The sequence below is a fragment of the Zalophus californianus genome, chromosome 2 (assembly GCF_009762305.2).
Source record: "Zalophus californianus isolate mZalCal1 chromosome 2, mZalCal1.pri.v2, whole genome shotgun sequence".
Lineage (NCBI taxonomy): Eukaryota > Metazoa > Chordata > Mammalia > Carnivora > Otariidae > Zalophus > Zalophus californianus.
Genome location: NC_045596.1, coordinates 56,327,032 through 56,354,401, shown reverse-complemented (window position 1 = coordinate 56,354,401; position 27,370 = coordinate 56,327,032). Strand labels below are relative to the sequence as shown.

General features: G+C 38.3%; 1 protein-coding gene across 11 annotated transcripts in view; it reads right to left on the bottom strand.

The window, feature by feature from the left end:
* RUFY3 (RUN and FYVE domain containing 3) overlaps positions 1-27,370 on the bottom strand; it is a 78,219-nt gene that overhangs the window by 42,953 nt on the left and 7,896 nt on the right. Inside the window, exons 1-4 of one of the 11 annotated variants that reach the window (XM_027597563.1) lie at positions 21,019-21,088; positions 19,384-19,426; positions 17,855-17,908; positions 3,660-3,713 (exon numbers count right to left, since the gene is read on the bottom strand). The exons of 3 other annotated variants lie outside the window; for them this stretch is intronic. In XM_027597563.1, coding sequence (XP_027453364.1) covers positions 3,660-3,678 — 19 coding nt within the window. In that variant the 5' untranslated portion in view covers positions 3,679-3,713; positions 17,855-17,908; positions 19,384-19,426; positions 21,019-21,088. Of the gene's footprint in view, positions 1-3,659; positions 3,714-17,854; positions 17,909-19,383; positions 19,427-21,018; positions 22,106-27,370 lie in introns of those variants that run through there. 7 more of the 11 variants (XM_027597565.1, XM_027597562.1, XM_027597560.2 and 4 more) reach the window with 7 other exon arrangements.

The following is a 27,370-nucleotide window of genomic DNA, read 5'->3' as shown; positions in this document are numbered from 1 at the left end:
TTGAACTTTGGTGTAGTGGTTAAGGGCACAAGCTCTGGGGGAAGCCTGCGGGAGTTTGAACTCGACTCGAACTCTTCCTGTTGGACTCTGGGAAAGTTTCTTACCTCTTTGCTTCTTCCTTGCACTTTTTGAGATAATTGGTAGATTCACATGCAGTTGTAAGAGATAATAGAAATTTCATGTACCCTTAATCTAGTTCCCCCAAAGGTAACATCATGCAAAACTAGAGTACATTATCACAGCCGGGATACTGACACTGAATTACAGTCAAGACCCACAATGTTGCCATCAACACGAGGATCCCTCATCTTGCCCTTTTAAAGCCAAACCCACTTCCCTCTAGCCCCTTACCCTCTCTTAACCCTTGGCAACTACTATTTTCCATTTTTATATATAAGTTCTATCATCACTTCAAGAATATTATATAAATGTAATCACACAGTATGTAACTTTTTAAATTGGCTGCCCCCCCCCCCCCCAGCAAAATTACTTGGTGATTCATCCAGGTTGTTGGGTATATCAACATTTTATTCCTTTTTATTGCTGAGCAGTATTTCACTGGGAACTTTTAACTCTGCAGGCCTCACTCTCCTCATTTATGAAATGATAATAGGGTTTTGAAGATTAAACAAATTTGTATATGTTAAGTATTTAGAAATGCTTAGGACACACTAAGAACAAAACATTGTTAGCTATTAAAATTATTATGGTTCTCCATAAATAAGTGTTAACAATTTTATTTAAAATAAACCTTTACTGAATGACTATGTGACACAGTGCTAGATTATGCTAAGAATATCTCTTAGATATGCTCCTTCCATTTTTCAAGATGGTAGACGTTAAGTCTTAACCCAGAAGAAAATATGTCAAGGAATCAGTAAGCAATCTTGACCAAGTAATATTTCACACAGGTATATTATTTCCCTAATTCAAGTAACGTCCCGACCATTTCAACACTCAGAGAGATGGATGGTAATCTGGGTAACTGCAAATTCAGAGTCTGTTTAAGAGGCTAGTAATGAGTACAGAAAGGAATTAATATTTATTGAGAAACTAAAGATAGTTAACATTGTGCTTTTATTATTTAATTTTCATAATTTTCTAATGAGTTTCCAAACTTTTAGATACAAAGTAATAGTATATAATGAGATGAGATGCCAGATAATTGATCAGTGTGGAAAGCACCATACCTCTCCACCCTAAGAAGACACTTCATATTCTATTAAATAGGAGTTATAGACACACTGAATGTAAAACCAACCATCACTATAAGAAATCAGTTCACCAGAAAAAACTTCAATCTTGACAAAATTTAAACAAAACAAAACCCAAAAGCTAACAGTTCTAATCTGCAACCTCCTAGAGTTTGTTATTTTAAAAAAGCAAATTTTCAGGAGGCTGGAAACCAGAGTTAACACTTCATCTACTAAAAAAAAGACAAGTGTTAGGGCACATCCATAATAACAGATGAGAAACAGAGTTGAAACAGCTCACAGTGAAGGTCTCCTGAAAAGAGCTGAGCCTCCATACATCGTCAGCTTTCTCAGGGTCTGAAACTGGGATCCATCCCAGACCCTGAGCTGCTAAGTGTGTTATGTATGGGCAATACTCCTTAACTCATGTTTATTCTTGTTACAAGTATGCATTTATAAAATCTTTTAAGTTATGTAATAGTACAGTAAAACTAGCATTTCACATAACTGAAATGAGGTAAGAGAAATAGAAAATGATAATAAAAAAGGGATGAAATGACTCAAAAGTTAATAAGTAAAGCCATTTCCCTCCCCCCCCATTCTGATCTTTTTTTAAAACTACATTCCAGAAAGACTTTTCTGTAAATACATTCTTGACCAACATTACCATATACTATGTGACTGGTAATCTACTAGGATCATCAAAATATTGAGACAGTTTACATCTTCTATTTTTTTTATGTGTTACACTGGTACAATTCATCTTATTTCCCTTTCTGATTTCACCTACGATAATCATTCACAAAAATTCCCACAAAAACTAAATGAAAAAGAGGAGGCTGCCTCTCACAATAGGCTTGATTCTTGAAGTAGTACTATGTATTAAAGAAATGGAATTTTGACAGGTTGAGTCCTAGGGAAGAAGCCTTCAAGAAGGGCATAGATTTGTTGGCTTTTATGCGGCACTTTTCTTTAGTACCTAGTCTATTAAAGGAATCAAAACCTTACACTTGTGTGGTGCCTGGTAAATAATAACAATAGCAGCTAACATAATAGTAAATGCTACTCACTGAATGAATCAATACCCTCCTCTTTGTTTTCCTGTCTATGAACAATCAATCAACTATGTAATATTGATTTTTTTCATTGAATTATACATAACCAGTTACAATAAAAGCAGAATCAAAGATGGAATAAAAACAGTTTGAGTATAGGAAATGAGATGAAACTTAGAATAATTTACTCATTCAAAGTGCTGAAGAAGAAGTTACTGGGCATCAGTACTCGTCTGGTGTGACCAAAGGGACTGGGCACAGTACCATCCCAGGTCTCACATGGACATTGAGAAGTTTAAGACATATAAGGATTTTACACTTGAACTAGGACGATAAACACACAAGAAGTAGAGAACAAGTAAAAAGCCTTAAGCTCCAAGTCCTGCAGGGCTTGGGTGAATGGAGAAATGAATATGGGCCACAGCTGTCAAGCGGCACTTCCTTCAAGGTGCTCCCATCTGGAGGGTGGTAGTGGGGGTGGGGAGGGCGAAGGGGGAGAGTGGAGGGCAGTAAATGCTCCAGGTGGAATGCTGCAGGAGCAAGGCAGGAGAGGAGACTGATGCACTCAGGCGCAGGCAATGAAAAGGCCAATCTGCACGCAGGGCAGGGGATGTGTGTGTGAAGCTGGGGGACCTTTAATGCCCAGGCAAAGTGGGAGAATGTAAAATGATACAGTAATTGAGCCAAACTTCAATTTTTCTATTTTTATTATAAAATGTGTAAATTACCTTGATCTCCCTAAAGTTAGGTGCCAATTACAGAAGAAACTATTCTTGGTTTGGGGAACCTTTATATATTGGAACTTATGTGCTACTTTTGAAAGTAATTCCACCAGGAAGTAATGCTATTACAGGACCAAGCTGAAAGTGCTGAATGTTACGGAAATCCACAAATCTGAACAACATTCCAGGCTGGATACTTCAGATTCCTGGGATCTGTTTGTTTTTGACTACTGTGGAATTAACAGGAATATACGTTTTCACAAATGATAAAAAGATTTACATCTTCCCAACAAATAAATGAAAAAAAAATAGCCATAGAAAAACTTGATATATATTGAAACCAAGTCCCCTTAAAACATGTTATCTGACAAACATCCTGAAGGAACAGCATAAACATATATTTATGACACTGTACTTGGAACCACAAGGAGAAAGATTTTAAATGCAAGATTCTGAAAACCCTAATCCTGTACGAATGAGGTACCTGTATGGAAAATATGGCAAATATTTTTTACTACTCCAGTTATTGCCATGGGAAATAAAACCTAGAGCTGACAGTCTGGCTTATGGAAAACAATCAAAAGGTGGTTAGAAATTAAAAAAAAGAAAAGAAAAGAAGAGAAAGAAAAAAAAAAAGACAGGAAGAAAGAAAAGAAAAAAAAGCTGAAAGATGTTGGTGTGGCACGCACCTTCTGTATCATCGCGCATTTGCTCCACCAAATCTGTCAAATCCTCCCAAGAGTCTTTGCAAACGGCAAAAAGAAAGGAAAAGAAAGATAAAATGTCATGCAAGCCAAGAAAGAAAAGTGCTATTAAAAACAAGGTTTCAAAAGGGATAACTGAAAGGGAGATTTCCTAGAATGCTTTCAACTTAACCCAGAGATTAACAGTGAAAAGGGCTGGGAGCCTACCCAAGGAGGGGTAGGACACTAAGCGAGGTATCAACTACGACTATTAAATGTTTCAAAGCTAAAATAATTTCAAAGTTTCTAATAAAAGGAAACAAAGATGCATGTCCCATAAAAAAGTAACAAGAGATCTTTTTCCATTGAAAATCAAGACTAGGCTGTTCGTATTTTTAAGTGTGTACAACACTGACTTCATTCAACATTTGTTTTGACCACTTCAGTGAAGCCGGACGATATGTGAAATGCATTTTAGACTCAGGCCAAATATCATGATACAAACTAGTGACTCTTCTTAAAATAACCAAAGAAAAATCTAAATACCTTTCCCAAAGCCCTCCACCCCCACGGTTCTTCCCCAAACCAAAAAAAAAAAAAAAAGACGCTGCTTTGAAGACAAAATAAATCACTTATAATACAATACAGATATTTATTCAGTTAAAAGTACTCCCTCCTTTTACTATCTATTCAGTGTTCTTATACACAGAATATTCCATGTGAGGCAAAAGGACAGGAAAGAACATGGAGATTACAAATATAATAGATACTTTGTGTCTTAAAGCTGTAAGATGACTATTTGGAAATAAATTTTGAGAACTTATGGACATTTTTTAAAAAGTATACTAGCTTCATCCTTCAGTAATTCTGAAGCTATTATATTGTACACAACTGCAATATTCACATGCAAACTCACAAAATCATGTGAATTTCATATATATAAATATGCAGCAAATAAAGAGAAACTGTCAGAGGATGAAGCATAACAAAAATGAGAAAATGGGCAAAGAATACTTTGTCTACCATAAGCCTTCCTTCTTGAAAAATTTACCACAGAAACCACCATAGGGTCTGAGGCAATAACACAGAATCATGATCTTGGAAAAGAATTTATCATTTGTCCTGCTTTCTCACTAGTTTATTAAGTTATCACTGTAATTTAATTGGTTAATTCTTAGTTCTGATGTGATATAGTGATTTTCTAAGTGGGCTATAAGGGTACATTCTAGTGTTAAATAAATACATAGTTATAAAAATGTGATACAAATAATATTTAAATTTAAATTCAGAAAACAGGGAAGCAGATGAGTATCTAATAACGTGACATGTGATTAAAGTTGTAGACTGTTGGTTAGACCAGACCTGGGGACAGGGAATATAAAAAGAATGAAAGTATTGATAACTTTACACTTGTATTGTCTCCCAATTAAAAAGTCTAGAAATTAATAATTAGAAAACAACAGGAGTAGGGCACAGAAATCTAGGATTAAATCCCTAACTTGTGTCAACATCCCAAGCAAGTCACGGTGGTTCAGAGAACAGATGCAGGAGCCGGATCCCTGGGGCTGACAACCCAGTTCCACTCCTAATGGCCCTATGACCTTGTCCCTTACTTCATCTCTTTTTCCTGTTTCCTCATTCTATAAAAAAGGGAAAAGAACAGTGCCTATCTTACAGCACTGTTATGAGGATAAAAGGGTAAGCACAGGCCCCAATCCTTCATGTTATTATTTTCTGGCCAAATATATTTTGAAACTCAGATTATTCTTTTAATTTTAAAAAGGTAAAATGGTAAATATGGAGGCCAAAAAACATGCAGAACTAGCAGGACCTAGGGCAGTATCTTACAATCAAGCACATTAACATTCCTGTGGGAAATAAATGATTATTCAAGTTAAATAAGAGAAATAAAAACTATAAATAGCCTCAAATAAATTCAGGTCATGTTTTAGCACCAAATGAGTACAGGCAAATTTGTGAAAAATGCTCTTGGTTTTCAGAGCTTTTCTGGATTCTGCAATTGTGGTTATGTATGTGTAAAGCACTAAAGATAGTGTTTCATATAGAAAAAGCACAGTATCAGTGTTAGTTACTATTATTTTAAAATAAATTAATGCCAAAATACATTATATATTTATTTCCATATATCATTTTCAAATAGAATCTGACAATATGCTACAAATTTTTATTATGTAGGAATGTACTCTTAACCACCACATGAGTTTACTCTAAAGACTTGCTATGTTCACCTTGTGAAAGTCAGTGAGGTGGATATTTCTATTTTATCCTACATTTTCTTTACCTAGAAACTGTATTTGTCACCTAGTAAAATAAAAGTCTACCTAATCATTAAAGCAAAATATAAAGGTCCTCTGAGACTTGTGCACAGAAGAGTTCTGGAAAGTGAATTTCTAGGTAGGAAGGGGTGGTGAGTACAAGGGGTCTCTCTGACTTTCCCCCTGCCATGTCCCATCTCCAGCAGTTTCTCAGGTTGTTTCAATCAGATACATTTTCTGTTATGCTTTTAAAAAGTTATGAGTATCAGAGTGATGGAATCAATTTAAAAGGGCCCTCCTCCCTGAAAGATAAAAAAGGTGTGTTTTCTTCTTCTAAAGTTGTTTTCCACTTACCGTGGCATGCTCAGTATTTTATTGCAATAAAGAATGGATACTGTGATGTTCTTTTATAATCTTCTCAAAGAAGGATTTATAAAATATTTTAAAAATTATGCCCCCTGGAATATGTTCAAATTATTAAAACAACAACAATGAAAGTATCTAATACATGAATCGAAGATGATAGTACCATGGACAATTCTTGTCTTTTCCCCAGAACATTTCACTTTTTTAGGGATAATACTTTGCTGCTTTTGAGCATGTTTTACCTGATCTAAAAATATATATTAACTTTGTGTCATATAATACATATTCACAAATTTCAGAGAGCAATAATCTAAAGGCTAGTTGATACAGAAGATAGGCCTGCATTAAAATTTGTCTATTGATAGTGCATAATTCAGAGCTGTACCGATCAGAACTATGCCAAATGTGTACTGTAAAGTTATATAGTAAAGGGAGCTTCCAAAGATACTCTAGCTAAACACAGAGCCTCAGTTCCCACTCAAAACACTGACTGACAAGGAAAGGAGCTGCATAGCTTGGAAATGGATTGTCACTGTGGGTGGTGCCCTGAGTCTGCTAATGAAATATCAGGACCACCACTCCACTTTAAACGCTTGGATTAAATGGTTAAAAATGCTGCACTAACAGACTCATGAGATGCACATGAGCAAAGACATTTTTTAAAGTCAAGAGGTAAGAGACAAGGCTGGAACTGTACAAGGGCCCCAAATTAGGAAGCATAGCTTATTTGAGGTTCAGTGAACTGTTTTCTTGGCTAACATTCTGTTTCAGGTCTAAGACTAAGTCAGCAGACTATTAGGTAGTACTGTAAAATATTCGCCCAGTGGCGATGGCAGTGTAGTCAGGTAGAAGGTGCCCTGGCTTTGACATTGATAAAGATTTGGGGTGGGGCCACTGTTGTCACAAGGCCTTGGGCCCTGCGTACTTCCATCTTTTTTCTCTGGATGAGGGAATTAGCTGAAGCTCCTTCTCTCTTAAGAAATGCTTAAATGAGCTCAAAGTCCCTCTCCATGTTTACGTGTCCAGGGCTGTGAGATCTCTCTTCTTCTTGATATATTCTTTTTTCAGGAGTGTCATTACTATAGACAACCAAGTTACAGTCAAATTTAGAGACAAATGTAACCAAGTTACACTGTCTCCTTGAGGCTAGGTGGCTCTGATTTAAAAAGTGTTATTACAGTTTCTTGCGGGGAAGTCTTCTTTTTTTTTTTAAAGATTTTATTTATTTATTTGAGAGAGAGAATGAGAGACAGAGAGCACGAGAGGGAAGAGGGTCAGAGGGAGAAGCAGACTCCCTGCTGAGGCAAGGAGCCCGATGCAGGACTCGATCCCGGGGACTCCAGGATCATGGCCTGAGCTGAAGGCAGTCGCTTAACCAACTGAGCCACCCAGGCGCCCTCGGGGAAGTCTTCTTGAAGGTCCAACTACTGATCATAAATAACTCTTTAAAGGACTGTTGTGAAAATAAAAGCTAACCAATTTAAAGTACTTAACCCACCTTCGGTATTCAATGTCGACTTTACCTTTACAAGAAACCAACATGTGCCCTGTATTTTCAACAAGCTGGATTCTTCTAAGTATATTTGGCTAACAAGCTGGATTCTTCTAAGTATATTTGCCATAATTAAAAAAGAAAATAGAGTGGGATTTAAAAAAAAAAAACTAAACTACATATTAAACACAGCAGAAAAAACAAGTCAACACAAGTAGACCAAATGACAAGTTTAACAGCTGAGGTGCTGTTCACTAACTAATAATACAATTAGCTTGGTAATATAAATATTAGTATAGGAACTATCAAACTAATTTTTTAAAAATGCTAAGAGGTTCTGTTCTAATAAACCAGTAATTTAGGCCAAGATCTTTTCCCCACAGCAGAGTAAAAACAAAAATATCACAAATGGTCCTGAAAAAAGTAACATTAAATGACTGTGATCCTGTGATTTGTAATATGACATCTCTACTTGGTCTTCCTCCCCAGTCCCTGACACAGGGCTCCTGAAACCTAGTAAATTCCTAAGTGATAACAGCACTAGGAGCATCTTCTGTTCTAATGAGGTGACTCTGGGTGGGCTCCTGGATGGGGGCTGGTCCCCAGAAAGACCAAGCCATGATTATAAGCTTGAATTTTCAGTCCCACTTCCCACTTCTTTAGAGAGGGGAAAGGGGCTGGAAATGGAGGCTACTGATCATGCCTATGTGGGGAAGTCTCACAAAATCCCAGTAGTATGGGGTTTGAAAGTGTTCCAGTTGGTGAACACATCTACATACCAGGAGGGTGATAGACCCCAAATCCACCAGGAAGAAGCTCCTGCATTTGGGACCCTCCCAGACCTCTCCCTACGTATCTCTTCATCTGGCTGTTCATCTGTATCCTTTTCTCATATCCTTTAATAAACGGCAAACATACGTGTTTCCCTGAGTTCTGTGAACTGTTCTAGCAAGTAACTGAACCTAAGGGGAAAGAAAGAGGTCATGGGAACCTCTGATTTGTCGCCAAGTTGGACAAAAGTTGTGGGTAACCTGGGGATCTACTACTTGTGATTAGTATCTGGAGTGGGGGGCAGTCTTGTGGGACTGAGCCCTTAACCTGTGGGATCTGACACTAACTCCAGGTAGACAGAGTTAGAACTGTTAAATTGTAGGGCACCCAGCTGGTGTCACAGAATTGTTTGGTGTTAGAACCTCCCACCCCAATACACACACACACACACACACACACACACACGGTGACCAGAAGGGTTAGAAGTAAAGCGTTCCGTGTGAAAGGAGAAAGACACAAGAGAAACACACACACACACACACACACACACACACGGTGACCAGAAGGGTTAGAAGTAAAGCGTTCCGTGTGAAAGGAGAAAGACACAAGAGAAACACACACACACACACACACACACACACACACGGTGACCAGAAGGGTTAGAAGTAAAGCGTTCCGTGTGAAAGGAGAAAGACACAAGAGAAACACACACACACACACACACACACACACACACACACGGTGACCAGAAGGGTTAGAAGTAAAGCGTTCCGTGTGAAAGGAGAAAGACACAAGAGAAACACACACACACACACACACACACACACACACACACACACACACACGGTGACCAGAAGGGTTAGAAGTAAAGCGTTCCGTGTGAAAGGAGAAAGACACAAGAGAAACACACACACACACACACACACACACACACGGTGACCAGAAGGGTTAGAAGTAAAGCGTTCCGTGTGAAAGGAGAAAGACACAAGAGAAATATAGGCTTTCTTAGTATAGCTGCAACACTTGAGCCATTTAATACTTAGCATGTATGCTGAGCAAAGGATTTTACTAAGGCAGTTTGTACAGAAGTCACAAACAGAAAATATCCCTAGACACTGCCCTTGAGGAGAACGAAGTAACTGTGACATGAGGTAAAAAGGGACTGGTATTAGAGAGATAAGATAAAATAGATTCCTAAGTCAGGTGAGCAGCTATGTGACGCTGGACGGCTAGGGAGGACATGGGCTGATGGGGACTGAGGGGATGAGGCACAGGGGCCTCCCCGCATCAGCAGACCCTCCGCCGCCTTGCCTGAATGGCAAGAAATAATCACGAGGTGTATGATACCCCCCAACTGGGAAGCCTGCTGCCCACAGGACTAGACATTATGGAATTCTCAGATGAAATGTAGTACACAGCCTGAGTTTTATAGCTCTGAGGAGAAAGAGAAAAATCCCAGCAGCCTTTCACCCCAGAAAACAAACTCCAGCAATCACAGAAAATCATGAAATTTCTTATTGTACTTTTAACAGTAAAATTAATTCTCTTCTGCTTAGGATATTGTCATTAGCTTAAAGAAAAAAACAGATAAAATACAATCATGCAGGTTATAGCTGCTGTATCAACTGTCTTAAAAACAAACAAAAAAACCCCCACACAACTCTTTCCTTTGGAAAGTTCAGATTTTAGTATTGTGAGAAACCACAACCAACTGCAGTACGGAAAGACAAAAACGAGTTGCAAAGAAGTAGCCAATGTGAAAGTTTACGATACCATGCTGTTAAAAAAAATTTTTTAATGTTTATGGCAGCTTGGAAATGTCTAAAAAACGAAAGTATCTTACTATTTGACTCAGAAACTCCACGTCTAAAAAGGAAAACTGGTGAAGTGTTCAAATTAAAAAATAATGATGTACCCAAACTGTCAGTGGTGGCCAAATTTAGAAACAACTTAAAAGTTGTAACAAAGAAGTCAAAGATATTATGGCATATCCAAAAAACAGAAGACATTAAATGAGGTGGTAACAGATTTCTATTTACCAATGTGGAAAGATACTGCAGAGGAAAAAAGGCAGGTCACACAACACAGGAATGGTATGATTTTACATGTAAAAATCTGTGTGAACTTGTAAGCGAACTCTGTATATATTAATAAAAAAGAGACTCTGGTTACTAAATCTTACCTGTGTTTATCAATAGGTGCTAGAACTTCAGGTGAATTCTATTTTGTGTTTTATACTCTTCTGTATTCTGTAACTCTTACAGTGTGAATATATCATTTATATAACTAGAAAAATAGTTCTTTTCATAAAATACATTATGTACATAACAATAATATATATTTTCTTAAAAAAACCCTCCATTATTTTCAGCACACTGACATATACATTTTATTTGGGAATATTTAGTTATAATGAAAAATAATCACTTAGGGGCCATTTGTCAATAAATGTATTTCTCCCTCTACACATGTGCTTCTAAGCTCATCAAATCTTTTTTTTTTAAAGATTTTATTTATTTATTTATTTGAGAGAGAGAGACACAGCGAGAGAGGGAACACAAGCAGGGGGAGTGGGAGAGGGAGAAGCAGGCTTCCCGCTGAGCAGGGAGCCCGATGTGGGGCTTGATCCCAGGACCCTGGGATTATGACCTGAGCCAAAGGCAGACACTTAACGACTGAGCCACCCAGGCGCCTCTCATCAAATCTTTCTGTTTGTTCTCCAGCAAAGTTCAAATATGAAAAATTGTAAGGAAGTTTTTCATATTTACTCCTCTGTACTCAAAAGCACCTCAGGGGCGCCTGGGTGGCTCAGTCAGTTAAGCGGCTGCCTTGGACTCAGGTCAGGGTCTCAGGGTCCTGGGATCAAGCCCCACATTAGGCTCCCTGCTCAGGGGTAGTCTGCTTCTCCCTCTCCCTCTGCCCCTCCCCTACCTTCCTGTTCTCTATCCTGCTCTCTGTTGGAAAAAAAAAAAAAAAAGTGCTTCATAGCAGTCATAGTAGATTGGCAGGGGGCTGGAAGAGCCATAATGGAAAACTGTGCCTCATTATACTTTCTACTTCCCCCCAAAAAGGGGGCACTGCCAAAAAACCAAAATATAGCACAATGAAGAGCAGGGAATACTGTGGGTACTTTCAAATCACATCACTTCCCCTTTCCGGCCAGGTCTCATGGGTACCCAAGACTGGGAATCCAACAGCTTGAATTCCAATCTGAGCTCCATCACTGAGTAGTTATCTAACCTGCTACAGATTTTTATGTCTGGAAAATGGTAAATATGTCCGTGATCAGGTTATGAGAAATGACTTTCTGGCACTGGAAGCTGTTAACCCAAAGAAGAGTTAATGTAAACTCTGTTAAGAAAGGGTGCCTGGGTAGCTTAGTTGGTTAAGCGACTGCCTTCGGCTCAGGTCATGATCCTGGAGTCCCGGGATCGAGTCCCACATCGGGCTCCCTACTCAGCAGGGAGTCTGCTTCTCCCTCTGACCCTCCCCCCTCTCATGTGCTCTCTTTCTCTCATTCTCTCTTTCAAATAAATAAAATCTTAAAAAAAAAAAAAAAAGAAAGGCACAAACTAAAGGTTAAAGAAAAAGCTCTAAGAAAGGTCCAGAAAGGCTCACCAATAGGGAGGAAAGATGGTAAGTCACTGTGATTAAGGACAATGCCCTGAAGCGGACACCAGGGCAGGGGCATTAAGGAGGTGGGAAGAACTGGCCAGGGAAGAAGAAAGGGCATTTTATGGAGAGCACATTACAGTCAGTTCAGATGCATCAAGTAGCTCTGCTAATATTTCTCTCCCAGACAGGAGTTTATAAAACTTGGGCAAAACTTACCTTGAAAGGGTGACTAGCCAAGCTATTTCCACAGCAGAGCAACAAGAAGGGATGAACTTTGTCCAAAGAACTTTGCCCAGTAGGCTTGTGAGACGGTATTGAAAGCTACCACCTCCACACTTTGAAAAGTTCACAAAGACTGCCTTGTGCACACGTAATCACAACTTGGAGAACCTGACAATGGAGATCAGAGGCTATCCGGGCTGGTGGCAGCAAATGTTCCCATATCTAACCAAGGGCAGATTACAAAAGGAGGTATGCCATATCAAAAGTATAGAACAGTAACAGGATTCTGTGAACACCAGAATCCTAACAATTCAGGTTTTATTTTCTGAACACTTCTGGAAGGAATAAATCAAATGCTGTACCGAATGTACCCGAGTCTAGACCCCGTGGGTCACCCTTGTGCACGGCATGCAGCTTTCAGACAGCTCTGAAAACAAAGCATGCCAGTAAATAAACACAGGCCTATGACGTGGAAAAACTCAAAACGTCTATTAGACATATAAAAAAATTATACTGATGATAGAATCCAAAGCAGTAGCTCTGCTTTTAGGCAATTGCTCCTTTTCATGGATATGTGAAACTGTTATGGAAAGTACTTAATAAATATGAGTCAGATGGATGACTGCTCACCTATAGTTGTCAAAAAGCTTTCCACTTTTAAAAAAAATAGCATTTTTTCTGATTATAGTAATATATCCTCTTGTAGAATATTTGGAAGACATAAAAAAGCATAAAGATATCATAATAATCACCTGTCATTCCACTATCCAGAGGGAATACTTTTTACTTTTTGGTATATTTTGTTTTACTTGTGATGAATGTGTACCCCTTCCTTTAACACAAATTGTGACCACAGTGTATGTAGTTTGGAGACAGCTTTTTAAAAATTATATTCTAAACAATACCCTATGCCATTAAATATTCTTCCACAATACCATTTTTAGTGCCTGTTGTATAGATGTTCTAGAATTTATTGAGCCATTTTCCTGTTCGGCTACTTGAGCTGCTTTTTAAGGTTTTGCTACTATAAATCATAAAACTGTGCTTTGAATCAGTATCTCTGATTATTTCTCAAAGACGGATGTTTGGTATAATCACTAAACTTAATTTTTTGAGGTTCTTGATTCACAGTGATAAAGTGATTTCCAACAAGACTGCACCAATGTATACACCTACCAGCAGACCCCACGCCTAAGTCTTCCTGTACTCTCATCAGCACTGAATATTATTCATGGATATATTAGAAAACAACAATAACAAATTATTATGTTATACTAAACTTCAATTTTCTAAGTAAGATATAGTGAGTCTGGAATAGGAAATAAGTGACTAAAAAATTAAATTAAAAAAACTCAAAAAACATAAATTGTGTGTAATGGAGGGACGGTATTTCAATAATCTTTCCATTCACCACTGATTATTTGCTGGGGTTAGGAGGTATTACTGAGTTCACCCAAAGTGTGTTGGAAAGCTACCATAAATAGTACACAGTACCATGAGGCCTTCTGAAGGATGCAAAAGAAAAGTTTTGCCCCAAAGAACTTTCTACATAATTTCATAAATGAGGAATCACACAGATTAAAATTAATCACTGGAGAATGATTCCAAGCGCATTCAATCAAGTGGCACAGGGAGTACCCAACGATTCAGGAAATGAAGAGTGTTGCGCATACTAGAGAAGGCCTTGTGGATGAAGGAAGTCAAGGGGCCTTCCATTTCCGGATTTGATGTCAGCATGCAGAATCTCAAGAGGGAGTCGTGTAATAGCAAGAATAATCAGGGTCCTGGTGAAGTGAGAATCAACCAGCTGGCTGAAATCGTTAAGTACTGAACGGGAGTTTGAAAAAAAAACATCAGATAAGTAAAATTACCCAAAGAAGGGCATGGAAATACTAGGCCTTTCAAGACTAAGGATTCAGTGTAGTGACTATTCCAAACAATCCATAATCATGAATACTTCTCTTACCACCATTATCTTTTCACATCATTTTGTACATCTACTTGAGAAACATTTTAAATTTAGCACATAAAGGTGCTTGCTGCCTGCCAGCCAGGTCAGTTTCAGCAGTGTGCCCTTTTTGCTGTTTGGTGGTATCTGTGCAATCATGTAAATATTTTCATGTACTTTATAAAAATGAGTGGAAAGAAGAAAATGAAAACAAGTGGATAAAAGCTAAGATTTCCAATTTAATTGACGGCAATCACCAAGCACACCCCAAATGACATGCTTTGGCCTCATTCTGACATTCACTGGACTTAAGCTGGCCAATGCTGTGATCAACTGTATACAAAACTGCTGGAAAGATGTAACCAGAGAAGATGCCTTTTGTTACATGCAGGTCTGCTGTTGAACTTACATTCAGAGTTTTGGTATTGGAGTGTCCCAAGCAGGCTGAATGGTGGCTGCCTGTGTTTGAATCCTGGCTCTACCACTTACTACATTCCCAAATGTCAATTAGTAAAAGGGGGGTAATAATACCTAGGCTCCAAAGGTGGTTGTAATGATTAAATGAGATACTACATACCTATTACTTAGAGGAAACAGTTCCTGGCACCACAATCACTGCTCAATAAATGATAACATCCCTCCACGACAACCTCATCACCCCCTTTTCAGGAGTACTCTACATGTAATAGAGTAGGCTGTCTGAAACAGGGCTCTTGTACAAGAATGAAAAGTTTCCTTTCATAAAGACTTCTTTGGCAATTTTATGAAGAATGAATCAGTACAGGAAGAAAAATGGGTTTGGAGAAAAGGTGAAAGTAGGTGTAGGAATCTAGAGGTGACATAATTAGTTCCTGGTAGTTTTAGAAATGAAAATGAAAGACAAAATTAAGACTTCGTTGTGGAACACAGCACAGATATCCTTCTTTTATGCCCTAACACACGTAGCACTGTTTGTTTAATCATAACAGAAAACTGTAATAGCCAGATGTCTTGTGTGTATATAGGTGTTGCGTTAAATGCAACAATAAAAGTTCATTTATATAGTTCAGTCAAGTGATACTTTCGATATGATTAACATGTTCCCTTATGAAAATAATTGTAGCCTTGATTTTTCATCAACTTCAATTAATTTCACATAAGCATCAAGCATTGCATGCTTATAATTTTCTTAGTAAATACATGCTTATCATCAAAAAGATAAGGGAATGGTCACATATAAATAAGTGAAAATAGGAAATCTGTTCACAAATTTGCATGTTACTGATGTTCAATATTAAGAGTAATAGCTGTCTTAAACTTTTTACCATTAAGAATGGCTTTTATAAATGGATGAACCTATAATTTTGTTCATGGTCAGGATTTAATAGCTTATTACTGTTTTCCCTACTTCCGATAAAGAATTTTGTTACAAGAAGTGCTCAACAGCTCTAATTTAAAAATGAAACCAGCTACAAAATAAATTTGATACTTTATAAAATAAAAGAGTAATAATTGCTTGGTTTTTCTATTAATTTGGGGAAATGACTATTATTAAGTCTTATGTAGGAGGGCTATTAAAATTCACATAATATCTAGTATATGTTCATTTTATTAAAGTATAGGAGTAAACGCACACATATAATACAACTTATTCACTGTTAAGACACTTAAGATTTTATGGTTAAAAAATTAACATTGTGCAAAATCAGAAGAGAAAAAAATCTATTTCATCACTATCTCTAACATTCTGTTACTAGTAGAGCATGTGGCTTTATTAATATTTCTGGTGAAAATTACATGGAAAGGAAATTTGGAAAGTGGCTAAAAATATATACGGATAATCTTTCAGTTCTGGCATTTGGGTCTCTGAAAGTATTGTCTCCTCACCACCCACACCCCACCAATACCCGTTGCCTCCACTTTATGCCCAGATAACTCCTGTATACATTTTAGGTCTTACCTCAAACATTACTTCAGTTGGGAATCTTCCCTGGAATAGGATTTTTTACTCTGTACCACTGTACTGCAATGACTATTACTTTATTTGAAGTACCCCACTCCACACCCCCCACTTGCCAATAAGTCCGGAAAATACAGAGGACTGGACTTGTTCACTGTACCTTAGGACCTACTGTAGTGTGGGGCATAAATTATAAGTAGGACACTTAAATGTATGTTGAATGAAGGGCCAAGAGTTTGTATGATAAAAACTGAGTTTCTTAAGTATTGTATTTTTCCTTTGGGGGGTTCTAATGGACACTAAGGATTTTTCTTCCAGAAAAAAAATATACAGAAATAAAATTTTATGTATGATTTTTAGGATCAAGGATCCCAGGTTTAGAAGCCCTGCACTAGGCTTTTTTTTTTTTAAAAAAAGATTTTATTTATTTATTTGAGGCGGGGGGAGAGACTTAGAGGGAGAAGCAGACTCCCCACTGAGCAGGAGCCTGATGTGGGACTGATCCTGGGACTCCCGGGATCATGACCTGAGCCGAAGGCAGACGCTTAAACCAACCGAGCCACCCAGGTGCCCAGCCCTGCACTAGACTATAGTGAATTCATGCTATGAAGTTTCTTGGTAAATAGCACCATTTGGCTTCCCCTGCCAAAACGCCCATTGGGACATGCACTTTTTACATGGAAACATACGAAGTTCCCCAAGCATGATAGGGTTATACTAGGGTGCAGTGATATTAATGAGTAAAAGTACGTTAGTAAGTGTCAATGCGGTTATCTCAGCACCAGACACTTCCCATAGTCACTGAATAACACTTTCCATTACATCTATATTTTCCTTGCTTATTTTTATCTTATCAGTAGAGTATTCCCTGTTATATGTTAACGGTAAAGTATGTCCTATTGAATGGAAAAACCTGATCACAAATCTGCACCCATAATTTGTACCCAGACTGTCCTCTGGGAAATGTGAAGGGCTATCAATTTCTTAGTCCCCAGAACCGGACTTTGCATGGAGGGATGTCCAGTAAATATTTCTACCAACAGACTGACCAAAACACATCCTTGCATATAAAGCAGCATCATTACTACACTTGCGGATGTTTCAGATAAGCTCTCTCTTTATACATTACAGTAAAATGCCAGCTCTTGTAATGAACTAGTACTAAAGCAAACTGCAAGTACCAGGGACACTGCAGAGTTATGCAGTAATGGCACGTATGAAGTCCACCATCACATACATTTCTCTACAGTAACCTGGAAATCACTGTGTCTGCCCAATAGATCTCTTCTTCCACAGTCTGTCTCTTATTATCTGTATTTGAAAAGGAAGTTTCCCAAGTCAAAAAAGTAATTTCAAAACCTATAGCTGTCTTTGTAACCAGATGGTATATTTTATTGTATTAAATTGATCATCTGTGTGCATTGTCTTTCAATGTCGGATTCCCATTCTTTAAAAGGTTACTAGGAAAATAAGTATTGCTTGATAACTGACTTATATTTTTAACCAATTATTTTTTTGGTTATGGAGGTCCAAGAAAGGACAATGCTAAAACGTGAATTTAAGCTTACTTACTATTACTTTAGTCTGTCTGGTAAACAACTAGTTTAGACTGCTCCAAAAAGTTAGCTATAAAAAAACAGAAATATACATTAAATTGGTAATGTATTTAAGAATGTGGTGCGGCTCAAACTGTGGCTCTACGAATAACTATTACACACATAACTAACGATTATAGGGTGTTTTTCATTAATTATCTCACTTAATCCTCCTAATCTACAATGAGATAGTTACCACTCCTAACTACCTGCTATTCTCCAGCTCAGCCAGCTCACCAGGTACTGCTGGAAATGTCCCCCCTTCACCCCACGTCTGCCTGATGATCGCCTAGTTATATACAGTGTCCAGCCCAGTTTCACTCATTGAACGAAGCCCTTTTCGGAACCCTCTCCTCTCCTGTGGAATCAATCCTAGGCTCCTGTCTTTAGGGGAAATCTACTTACAATCATAGATTTGTAGATTTCCTCCTGGTTTTAAAAAAAGTGTACTGGGGGAAAAGAAGTGTACTGAGGGACGCCTGGGTGGCTCAGTTGGTTAAGCATCTGCCTTTGGCTCAGGTCATGATCCAAGGGTTCTGGGATCAAGCCCTGCATTGGGCTCCCCGCTCAGTGGGGAGCCTGTTTCTCCCTCTGCCTGCCGCTTGTGTTCTCTCTCTCTCTGACAAATAATAAATAAAATCTTAAAAAAAAAAAAAGTGTACTGAGAGATCACCTCTTTAACTACCAATAAGCACTGAAATAATGAAATGAGTGCTTCTATTCCCATGTATTTAAGGGTTAAGCTAGGCAGAAACTGAAGGTCTAGGCCTATACTTTAGGCTGCAGAGTGAGAGGCAGGAGCTCTGTTTTCAGAAAACAAAAGTTGGAAACTGCAAAGCTTCTATTGCTGAGGGCACACACAATCTACATTATCGTCTTACGAGGGTATATGATGCTTTTTGCCCATTTTTTCTTGTGGGAGTCAGGATGCCTCATTGCAGGAGTTGTGTGGTCAGATATCTTTCCCTCTATGAGTCAGCTGGGAAGTACAGTATGAATATTCCTGTGTGTCCAGGCACCAGGTGCTCCATTTTGTCAGCAAGGTGAGATTCACATTATCACTGGCCTGGTAATAGCTAAATTATACCTAATAATTATCACTGGTATTAATATTAAAGCAGACATTTCCTGAGTCCAAATGACTGAATTAGCTAGTAGAGCAAGGAAATAAAAGCCCTGTAAAGCACCGCCTTGTTTCCTAGATCACTAAACCTACAGATGCCTTCCTGGGTCTGGACTTTCTTTTATTATTTCCATTTCTAATCATTTGAAATTGTTGTTTCTCTTGCCCAATTTAAGGCAAAAATTCTAAAATTCAATGATAGCATTTCCCTATTTTCCTCCACACCCTCTATAGTTGGTTCTAAGGTGTTGGGAACTCCCTATTTGTCTATTTTCCTTAATCAAAGGATTAACCTAACCTAGAGCTTAGGTTGCAGGCCACGTACATTTTCCATCACAGATTGCCCCTTGAAGGATTCATACAGCACCACTACAAATGCTTACATGAACTGAACAGCTCACTTTGCTCACTCATAGGAATCTTGTTCTAGAAACAAATACACAGTCAAAGTACTAAAATTGTTAGAAATTATTTTTGAGACACTGATATACTGGGTTTTATAATTAAAGGAGTATTTCATATTGCATTACTTTCAATATGGATGAGAATACTTTCGAAAACAAAGTATGCAAATTGAGGCATTTGCTAAAAGACTTCTTGGTAGCCTTCTAAAAATGTGTTTTTCTTCCCTCAAGATTCTTAAACCTTGAGGCTGTTTTAAACAATACTGGCATTCTATGGAATGCCAGCTGATGTCTTCCAATCCTTGTGCATGTTCTGATTCTGAGACTTAGAGCCAAAGGAAGCTGCCCAACTGACAAACCAATTGTTAAAGGATGCAAAAGGTCAAATATCAAATATTGATATTGATTGATATTGATACTGATCAAATATTACCCTTAAAGACACATCAAAATGAATACTTTGTGTTCTGTGATATTAGTCCGCTCTAAAACTTTCTCAAGGCTAAGCCCAACTGGGAAAATAAATCCTTTTCAGAATAAAGGGTGAGATCTGAGTCATGATAAGATTGCAATATAAGGTCAAGGGCAAGGAATCACTTTTCCCAAACCCAATCTGCTATGTGCAACTCACCTTATGGTCTCTATTCTGCAGATATGCCTAAATACCAGGCAGATGTTGATAAAGAATCTCTCATTTGTGAGCATTTCTGTCATTATTTTAAAGCTAGAGAATAAACACGCTAAGAGGCGACTCCATAAAAAACAAAAATATTTGCATCTAGGACTCAAATTAATTCTCTTCCTTACAGCATTGAGTTAGGAGAATTAAGGGGTATAAGCTGAAAACCTCTGATAATTTAGAGAAGGTTCTGGGAGAAAGTCACAAGTTAAGTAAGCGACCACAAAAGTCTCAAAGGTATTGACTGGAAATTTCAAATGGGTCATCACAGTTACCACAAATAACTTATAAAAAGCAATGGCCAATAGATTCCATGGGAAGGGATTACCTTATTAGTCATGTTTAACCTTTTAAGGCATTATCCTTTCTTAAGCGTCTGTATTCATTCAACAAGCACTGAATGTAAACCTGCTTTCTCATCTGTAGTCCATATTATTAAAGAAAGATAATATTTGACCAGATATTTTCTAGATATCGTAGCCTGTTTAACATTATACTCTGATGCCCCTTGGTAAAACACCGAATGTTTCAACTATGTCATGTACAATCCTAGAGTCATGCTGTCTTAACTTACTCTATTAAGAATTACTGCAATTTCCATAATATTTTAGTATATAATCAATACTAATAGCTTCTTCATTATTGATTAGGGCCAAATGTGATAAGTGACCTCAAATGTTCTTTTTAGAAGGCAGAAAGACAAAGAGCTCTAAACAGGCACCAGCATCTTTTGAAAGGATACCTCAGGGGGCAGGGAAAAAATATTTTTTTCCCCGAAAGTACAGAAGGGGAACTGGGTAGTAGGTAAGGATGAAAGGTTTTCATGGTTGCTAACAGGTTAGAGTATGGGTTCTTCCTACCTCTCCCTGACCCTCCCAGCCTACTGTAACAATGAGGATGCTGGTGAGATACTAGCGGACAGGGTCTGACCATACCTTCATGGGTAGGCTCTGGGTCAGGTGTAAGTGAGATGTCATCCAGCTCTCGCAGGCAGAGCCATTCTCCGTCCATAGACACTCGGAATTTGCAAAGGTAGATGGTCTCCATGGCAGCCTGTGTGATCTTGTCAGTGGTGGGGGTTGGCATATCGGTTGGAGGCGTCAGAGCAGACATGATGACTCAGCTGGGACCACAACACACACTCACACACACACACTCACACACACACTCACCCCAACAAAAATAAATAAAACCTCCTCACCAAAAAAACCCAAATCCAAAGCTCTGGAACAAAGCTCTCAAGAAAAGGGGTGGGGGAGATGAAAACAAATCACAAGGAAAAATGCCTATGGTTTAAGAAGCAATTGCTCAAGATGAACAATTCTATACTACCTTTTCTCATAGACAGTTCCTACCACATAGCAAAATAAAATGATGCCTGGTCTTCTCCTAGCTTCTCTCCTTTTATCTTCTCCTCCCTACCCCCTCCTTTTTCAGCTGAGCTATCGGCTTTAAATCCTGCACAGCCGATGCCACCTTAGCTGGCTTTAAAAAACTGGCCTCTGCATGAATAAGTGAAAAATCCTCTTTTGTGCAGAAAAAAAAAAATACAAAAAAAACAAAACAAAACCCAACCCTGAAAAATAAACCAATATTTTCAATTTAGCTTAAAAAAAAAATCCTGAACTGCAGAAATCACTTCCAGGATCTGCTCAGATGAGCCGGGATGCTGAGTTCTAATAGGATTGGTTGTGCGCAGTAAGCAGGGTGTTGACCAAAATGGCTGACTAATGAACTGAACTGAAAATCCAGGCTCATGTGACCAGCTGCTCTGAACGTGGGGCGAGCAATTCCCAGGATGCTTTATAGATGCTGCTGATGCAGGGAGAGCAATTAGGCTGCTGCTCTCATCCTGTACAACCCACTTCCAGACTCTGCTAGTCAAACTGTGATCAGACATAACACAATGCACATATCCTCATCAATTCCCTCACTCTGGGATTAAAGGGCTGGATAACAGGAAGACAATTAACGCTGGGTAATACTCCAGAGGAGAGATGATAAAAGAGCCAGATGAATTTAACAAGTACATAATTCACCTCTAATCTTTACTCTCATATACCTAGCTATTAAAATTCTTCACTCTCTAGAGGTGGTGTTCTAAGAAAAAGCAAAAACAGATTTTCAAGTTAAATATCATACTGTTAGGCATTTATAATTTCCTTCCCCAAGGTACAAAAACCTGACTTTCTAGACTGGACAGAAGTGCAAGAAAAAAACTTGACGGTAAAAAAGCAAAATCCCTTCCAATTAATGGCAAACCCTCCTTTTGATGTTGCTGTATTTACCAAGTTTCTGCATAAAGTATGTATTATGTTTCTAATCAGAAGATAAAACTATGTTTATTTTTAAAAGTCTCTCATTCTAGGGATTTCCTAATTAGAAGGATACCTTGATTTCTGAGAACTAAAAAAAAAATTCTCCTTGAGTATTGTATTTTATTTACAATACATACGCATGCTATGTAACATTTAAATATAATATTAAGGGGCGCCTGGGTGGCTCAGTTGTCAGGCGTCGGCCTTCAGCTCAGGTCATGGTCCCTGGGATCGAGTCCCGCATCAGGCTCCCTGCTAGGTGGGAACCCTGCTTCTCCCTCTCCCACTCCCCCTGCTTGTGTTCCCTCTTTCGCTGTGCCTCTCTCTGTCAAATAAAATAAATAAATAAATAAATAAATAAATAAATAAAATAGAATAGAATATTAAAATTTCATAAATGATTCATCCTAATTTGAGACTGAGCTCAAAGAAAAAAATGCTAAGAACCAGACTCTAGATAAACAGGCATTTCTCAAACTGGTAGAGGGAAAGCAAGCTGGTACAATGTCAAAATGCATATACATATGATTATTTACAATTAGGAAGAAAATTAGCAAGTTATTAAAGAAAACAAAATATCCCAGGTTTATTCATTTCTATTTAAATCTCTTGCACCATTCTCCTACATCTGGACCCAGAGCTATTCATTCATTCATTTATTCATTCAGTAAATATTCACTAAGAGTATTTCACAGGCCAGGCAGCAATCCAGGCACTGGACATGCAGCAGTAAGACAAGATCACCTCTTCAAGGAGGCAGAATTTATGTATCCAAATACTGAACACAAGCCTTCATTTAACGCATTCACATTAATTACAGGTTGATTCCTTTCTAGCCATATACATTTCCATCTTATACATTAAAACCTTAAGCTATGCAATACTTCAAAACCTTATAAGCAGTCATTAAAGCCTTTAAATGAAACTTACACTGAATAGTTCCTGGAATCACAATGCCAAAGAGCCCCGCCTATTTGTACATACGGCACCAAGACTGTAGGTCACTGATACATTCTTAAAATATAGAATGGTGAAAACAAAAAGGAAATCTGAATGCTTTGAGATTTCCTGGGTCCACCAATACCTGAATTGAGCCTGTCACAAACCATGACAATCTTTTTACCAACCAGCCAAGAAGCATTTACTAACCCTGAACAGATAGGGATTGATTACAACACACCAGCGTAACAAGAACACCTAGGTCAAGAAGCAGAGAAACCTGGTTAATAATACTCCTTCCAAAGGTTCTTCTCTCCAAGCAGAAGACACCCGGAGGGAAGCCCAAAGGGAGGGAAAAACCCTGCTGCAGGAGCTAGCCTTGAGTTTCCCTTATCTATCCGTTTGAGGAGGTATTAGCAGTCATTTCAGAAATAAGAATCGTGAGTGAGCAGGAAAACCTGTATTTCCACTCTAAGGCAAACCTTTTTTTTCTTTTTTAAAGATTTTATTTATTTATTTGACAGAGACACAGCGAGAGAGGGAACACAAGCAGGAGGAGTGGGGGAGGGAGAAGCAGGCTCCCGGTGGAGCAGGGAGCCCGATGCGGGGCTCGAACCTACGACCCTGGGATCATGACCTGAGTCCAAGGCAGACGCTCAACAAGACTGAGCCACCCAGGCGCCCCTGCTTGCAGGTAAACACCCTTGAATCTTAAGCTTAAACAGTTCCATTGTTCACAAGCAATGAATTTACTATGAAAACAGGCACTATTTGTAAACTAATAAAAATAATTCTAAACATTGTTTAGCGCTGTTTTTACATTTGGGTCTTTACTAGGTAAATATTAGAATGTAAAGGTAACATTAAGTCATAAGTGAGACAAACCTTGGAACTTTTTTCTCATTCGATCCTACCTGTGAATAAAGGCACATATTTATAAGGTACTTGTGAGGAGGACTGAGGTATAGTCTGTGGCCCTAAAACAGAACTAACAGGCTTAGGTGAAATTCAAATCCAAGGTCATGATCTGAATAATACTATGTTCTAGCTGCTTACACAGCTCAAATTTTCCACACTAAAATTGATCCAAAGTAAATGAGATTCACATGTCAAAGTCAGAAGTCACATTCCTTTTAAAGAATATTTACTCAGCTACTATTATAAGAAAATGACTGGTTTGTCATGCTCAATGTCCGTGTTATACAATGTGGAAAAATTATGACTTAAGGTACCTATCATTTATTAACTCTCTTATCTTCCTTTAGGTGCTTTATAAATACTGTATCAAATCCTCACAAGAATCTTGCAAAAGCAGGTATCGGTATCTCTGCTTTACATACAAAAAAAAAAACAAAAACAAAGTCGAGCCAAGTCATTGGCCCAAGATCACACAACTAGCAAGCAGTGTATCTGGGATTTCAAGATCTGCCTTTGGGGGGGGCAGGGGTAGAGAGAGGGGGGAACGAGAGAATCCCACGCAGGCTGTACGTTCCGGACTGAGCCCATCATGTCGGTCTCAATCTCACAACCCTAAGATCATGAGCCGAAATTAAGAGTCAGACGCTTACCCAACTGTGCCCCCCCCGGTGCTCCCCAAGATCTGTCTTAATGTCCCCAAACCAAAGTCCACATTTTCTTTCATACCTTGAAATGTCAGCACGCCAACCCAAGGATTAAATTTTAATTAGGGAAAATAAAAACAAAACAAAAAGCAAAACCAAAATACCACAGGCAACATCCCTATAAAGTTTCCCAAATATGAATTTCAATTTAAGATTCTAGGAGGAGGAAATTTTTATTAACTTTCACACTTTACAAACCACTTATTCTTATACATTCTAGTTAGGTTTATAATAAGTATTTTCTGAGAAACTGAGAACCGAGCACAGATCTTTCCTGCTGTGTGCTGCAACCAGATTCTTCCTGATCACCGTGAAGGATATACTACTTACTATACCTCCACTCTGAGGAAAAGAGCTGGAAATAACCATCTTAATTAAGTTTCCTCCTCATCCATTAACTTAGTTGGGCATATTAAGAACACTTGATACATTCAGTAGTGTGAAAAGATAAATGAAGGTGGGAATTAATTTCTAAAATGACTTATTCCAGAACTTCTTCAAATAGCTAACTTCAATATATAATTTTTTGTTTAAAGATTCTATTTATTTATTTGACAGAGAGAGACACAGCAAGAAAGGGAACACAAGCAGGGGGAGTGGGAGAGGGAGAAGCAGGCTTCCTGCTGAGTGGGGACCCCGATGCAGGGCTCGATCCCAGGACCCTGGGACCGTGACCTAAGCCAAAGGCAGATGCTTAATGACTGAGCCACCCAGACGCCCCTGAATGTATAATTTTAATTCTTAAAAAATATAACCAATATCCATGAAACCATCGCCCAACTGATGAAATGAACCAACAACTTAAAATTTTGTGCTCCTTCTTTCTTCTGAATTCCTGCCTCCACTTTTGAGGCAATTACTTCTGAATTTTGTGTAAATCATTACCTTACTTTAAAAATATTATTATGAAATATGGATACCTAAACAATATATTTAGCTTCATCTTCTTTTCACTTTATAGAAAGGGTTTCATGCTGTATGAAAGCCTTTCACTTAACATCGCATTTTTAAAGATTCATCCACATTGTAGTGTGCAGCTATAGTTTATCCTTTTGGCTGCTGTATTATGAGGTAATATTCCATTGTATGTGTAAAGAATTTTCTGATCCATTTTCCTGCTGGTGAACACATATGAGTTATTTCTAATTTTTTTTTTTGTTTCAAATGATGTTATTTGGATATAGATAGATTTTCAGAAACAGATTTCTTGTAGGTATGCCAATTCTTTTTGTTTTAAGATTTTATTTATTTATTTGAGAGAGAGAGAGAGGGAGAGAGCGCGCACAAATGGGGGGAGGGGCAGAGGGAGAAGCAGTCCCCCCGCCCCATCGCAATGAGCAGGGAGCCCGACATGGGGCTCTATCCATCCTAGGACCCTTGAGATCATGACCTGAGCAGAAGGCAGCCACTTGACCAACTGAGTCACCCAGGCTCCCCAGGTATGCCAATTCTTAACAGGTTGGAAGGTAAGTAACCATTTCACTTATTTCTTTTACAGGTAGTTGCCTCCTACTATTGCCTGGTTTCTATTCTGCACATAATGGTGTTTTTTAAAAATGTATCAAGTTGTACAACTAAGTCAGTTTTAAAGCTCACAAGTTCTACTTCCCAAGGATTCCTGGATCACAGTTTTACAATTTAAGAAAAATATCACCCCTATAGCCCCAACATTTTACTAGTTGCTATTAGCACAGAAGGGTTTCTTTGATAAATCATCATCATGATGACATTGGTGAAAGGGCCAGATGTTCCTGCTAAATTATAAGGTTTTTTTTTTCTGAGAGAGAGAAGAGAGAGAGTGCGCGGAGTGGGGGGGAGGTAAGGGGGGGGGTAGAGGGAGAAAGAATATTAATCAGACTCCACGCCCAGCATGAGCCTGACGACACAGGGCTCCATCTCATGACACTGAGATCATGACCAGAGCCGAGATCAACAGTCCAAGGCTTAACCAACTGAGCCACACAGGCGCCCCTAAATTATAAGATTATTCAGTTGAACAATCATGATTTTTTCACATGCTCCAGTCCTCCCTCCCACTCACTTCCTTCCCTCTCTCAGACAAAAATCTATTATGTCCACCTCTAATGCTGAGATTTCTACAGTTTTAGGTTTATAACATTTGAAAGACTCAGTACTACTTTGCAGATATTAACTGAGGATGGTAATTAGTACTATAAAATGATTATACCTGAGAAGCTGAGTTATCATTATTTTGTTTAGAAATAAACACCACCAGGAGTATTATAATGCATAATCTTTTCACTTGTTAAAAATAACCAGCATAAGACTAGAATTAACTCCCACCTTAATAACAAAAATCGATTTCATGGCTAAGTACCATAGGCAATGATTTACAGATGTAAAACTACCAGCAACTTATTAGGTGATCTTGGGAAATTTATCCTGCT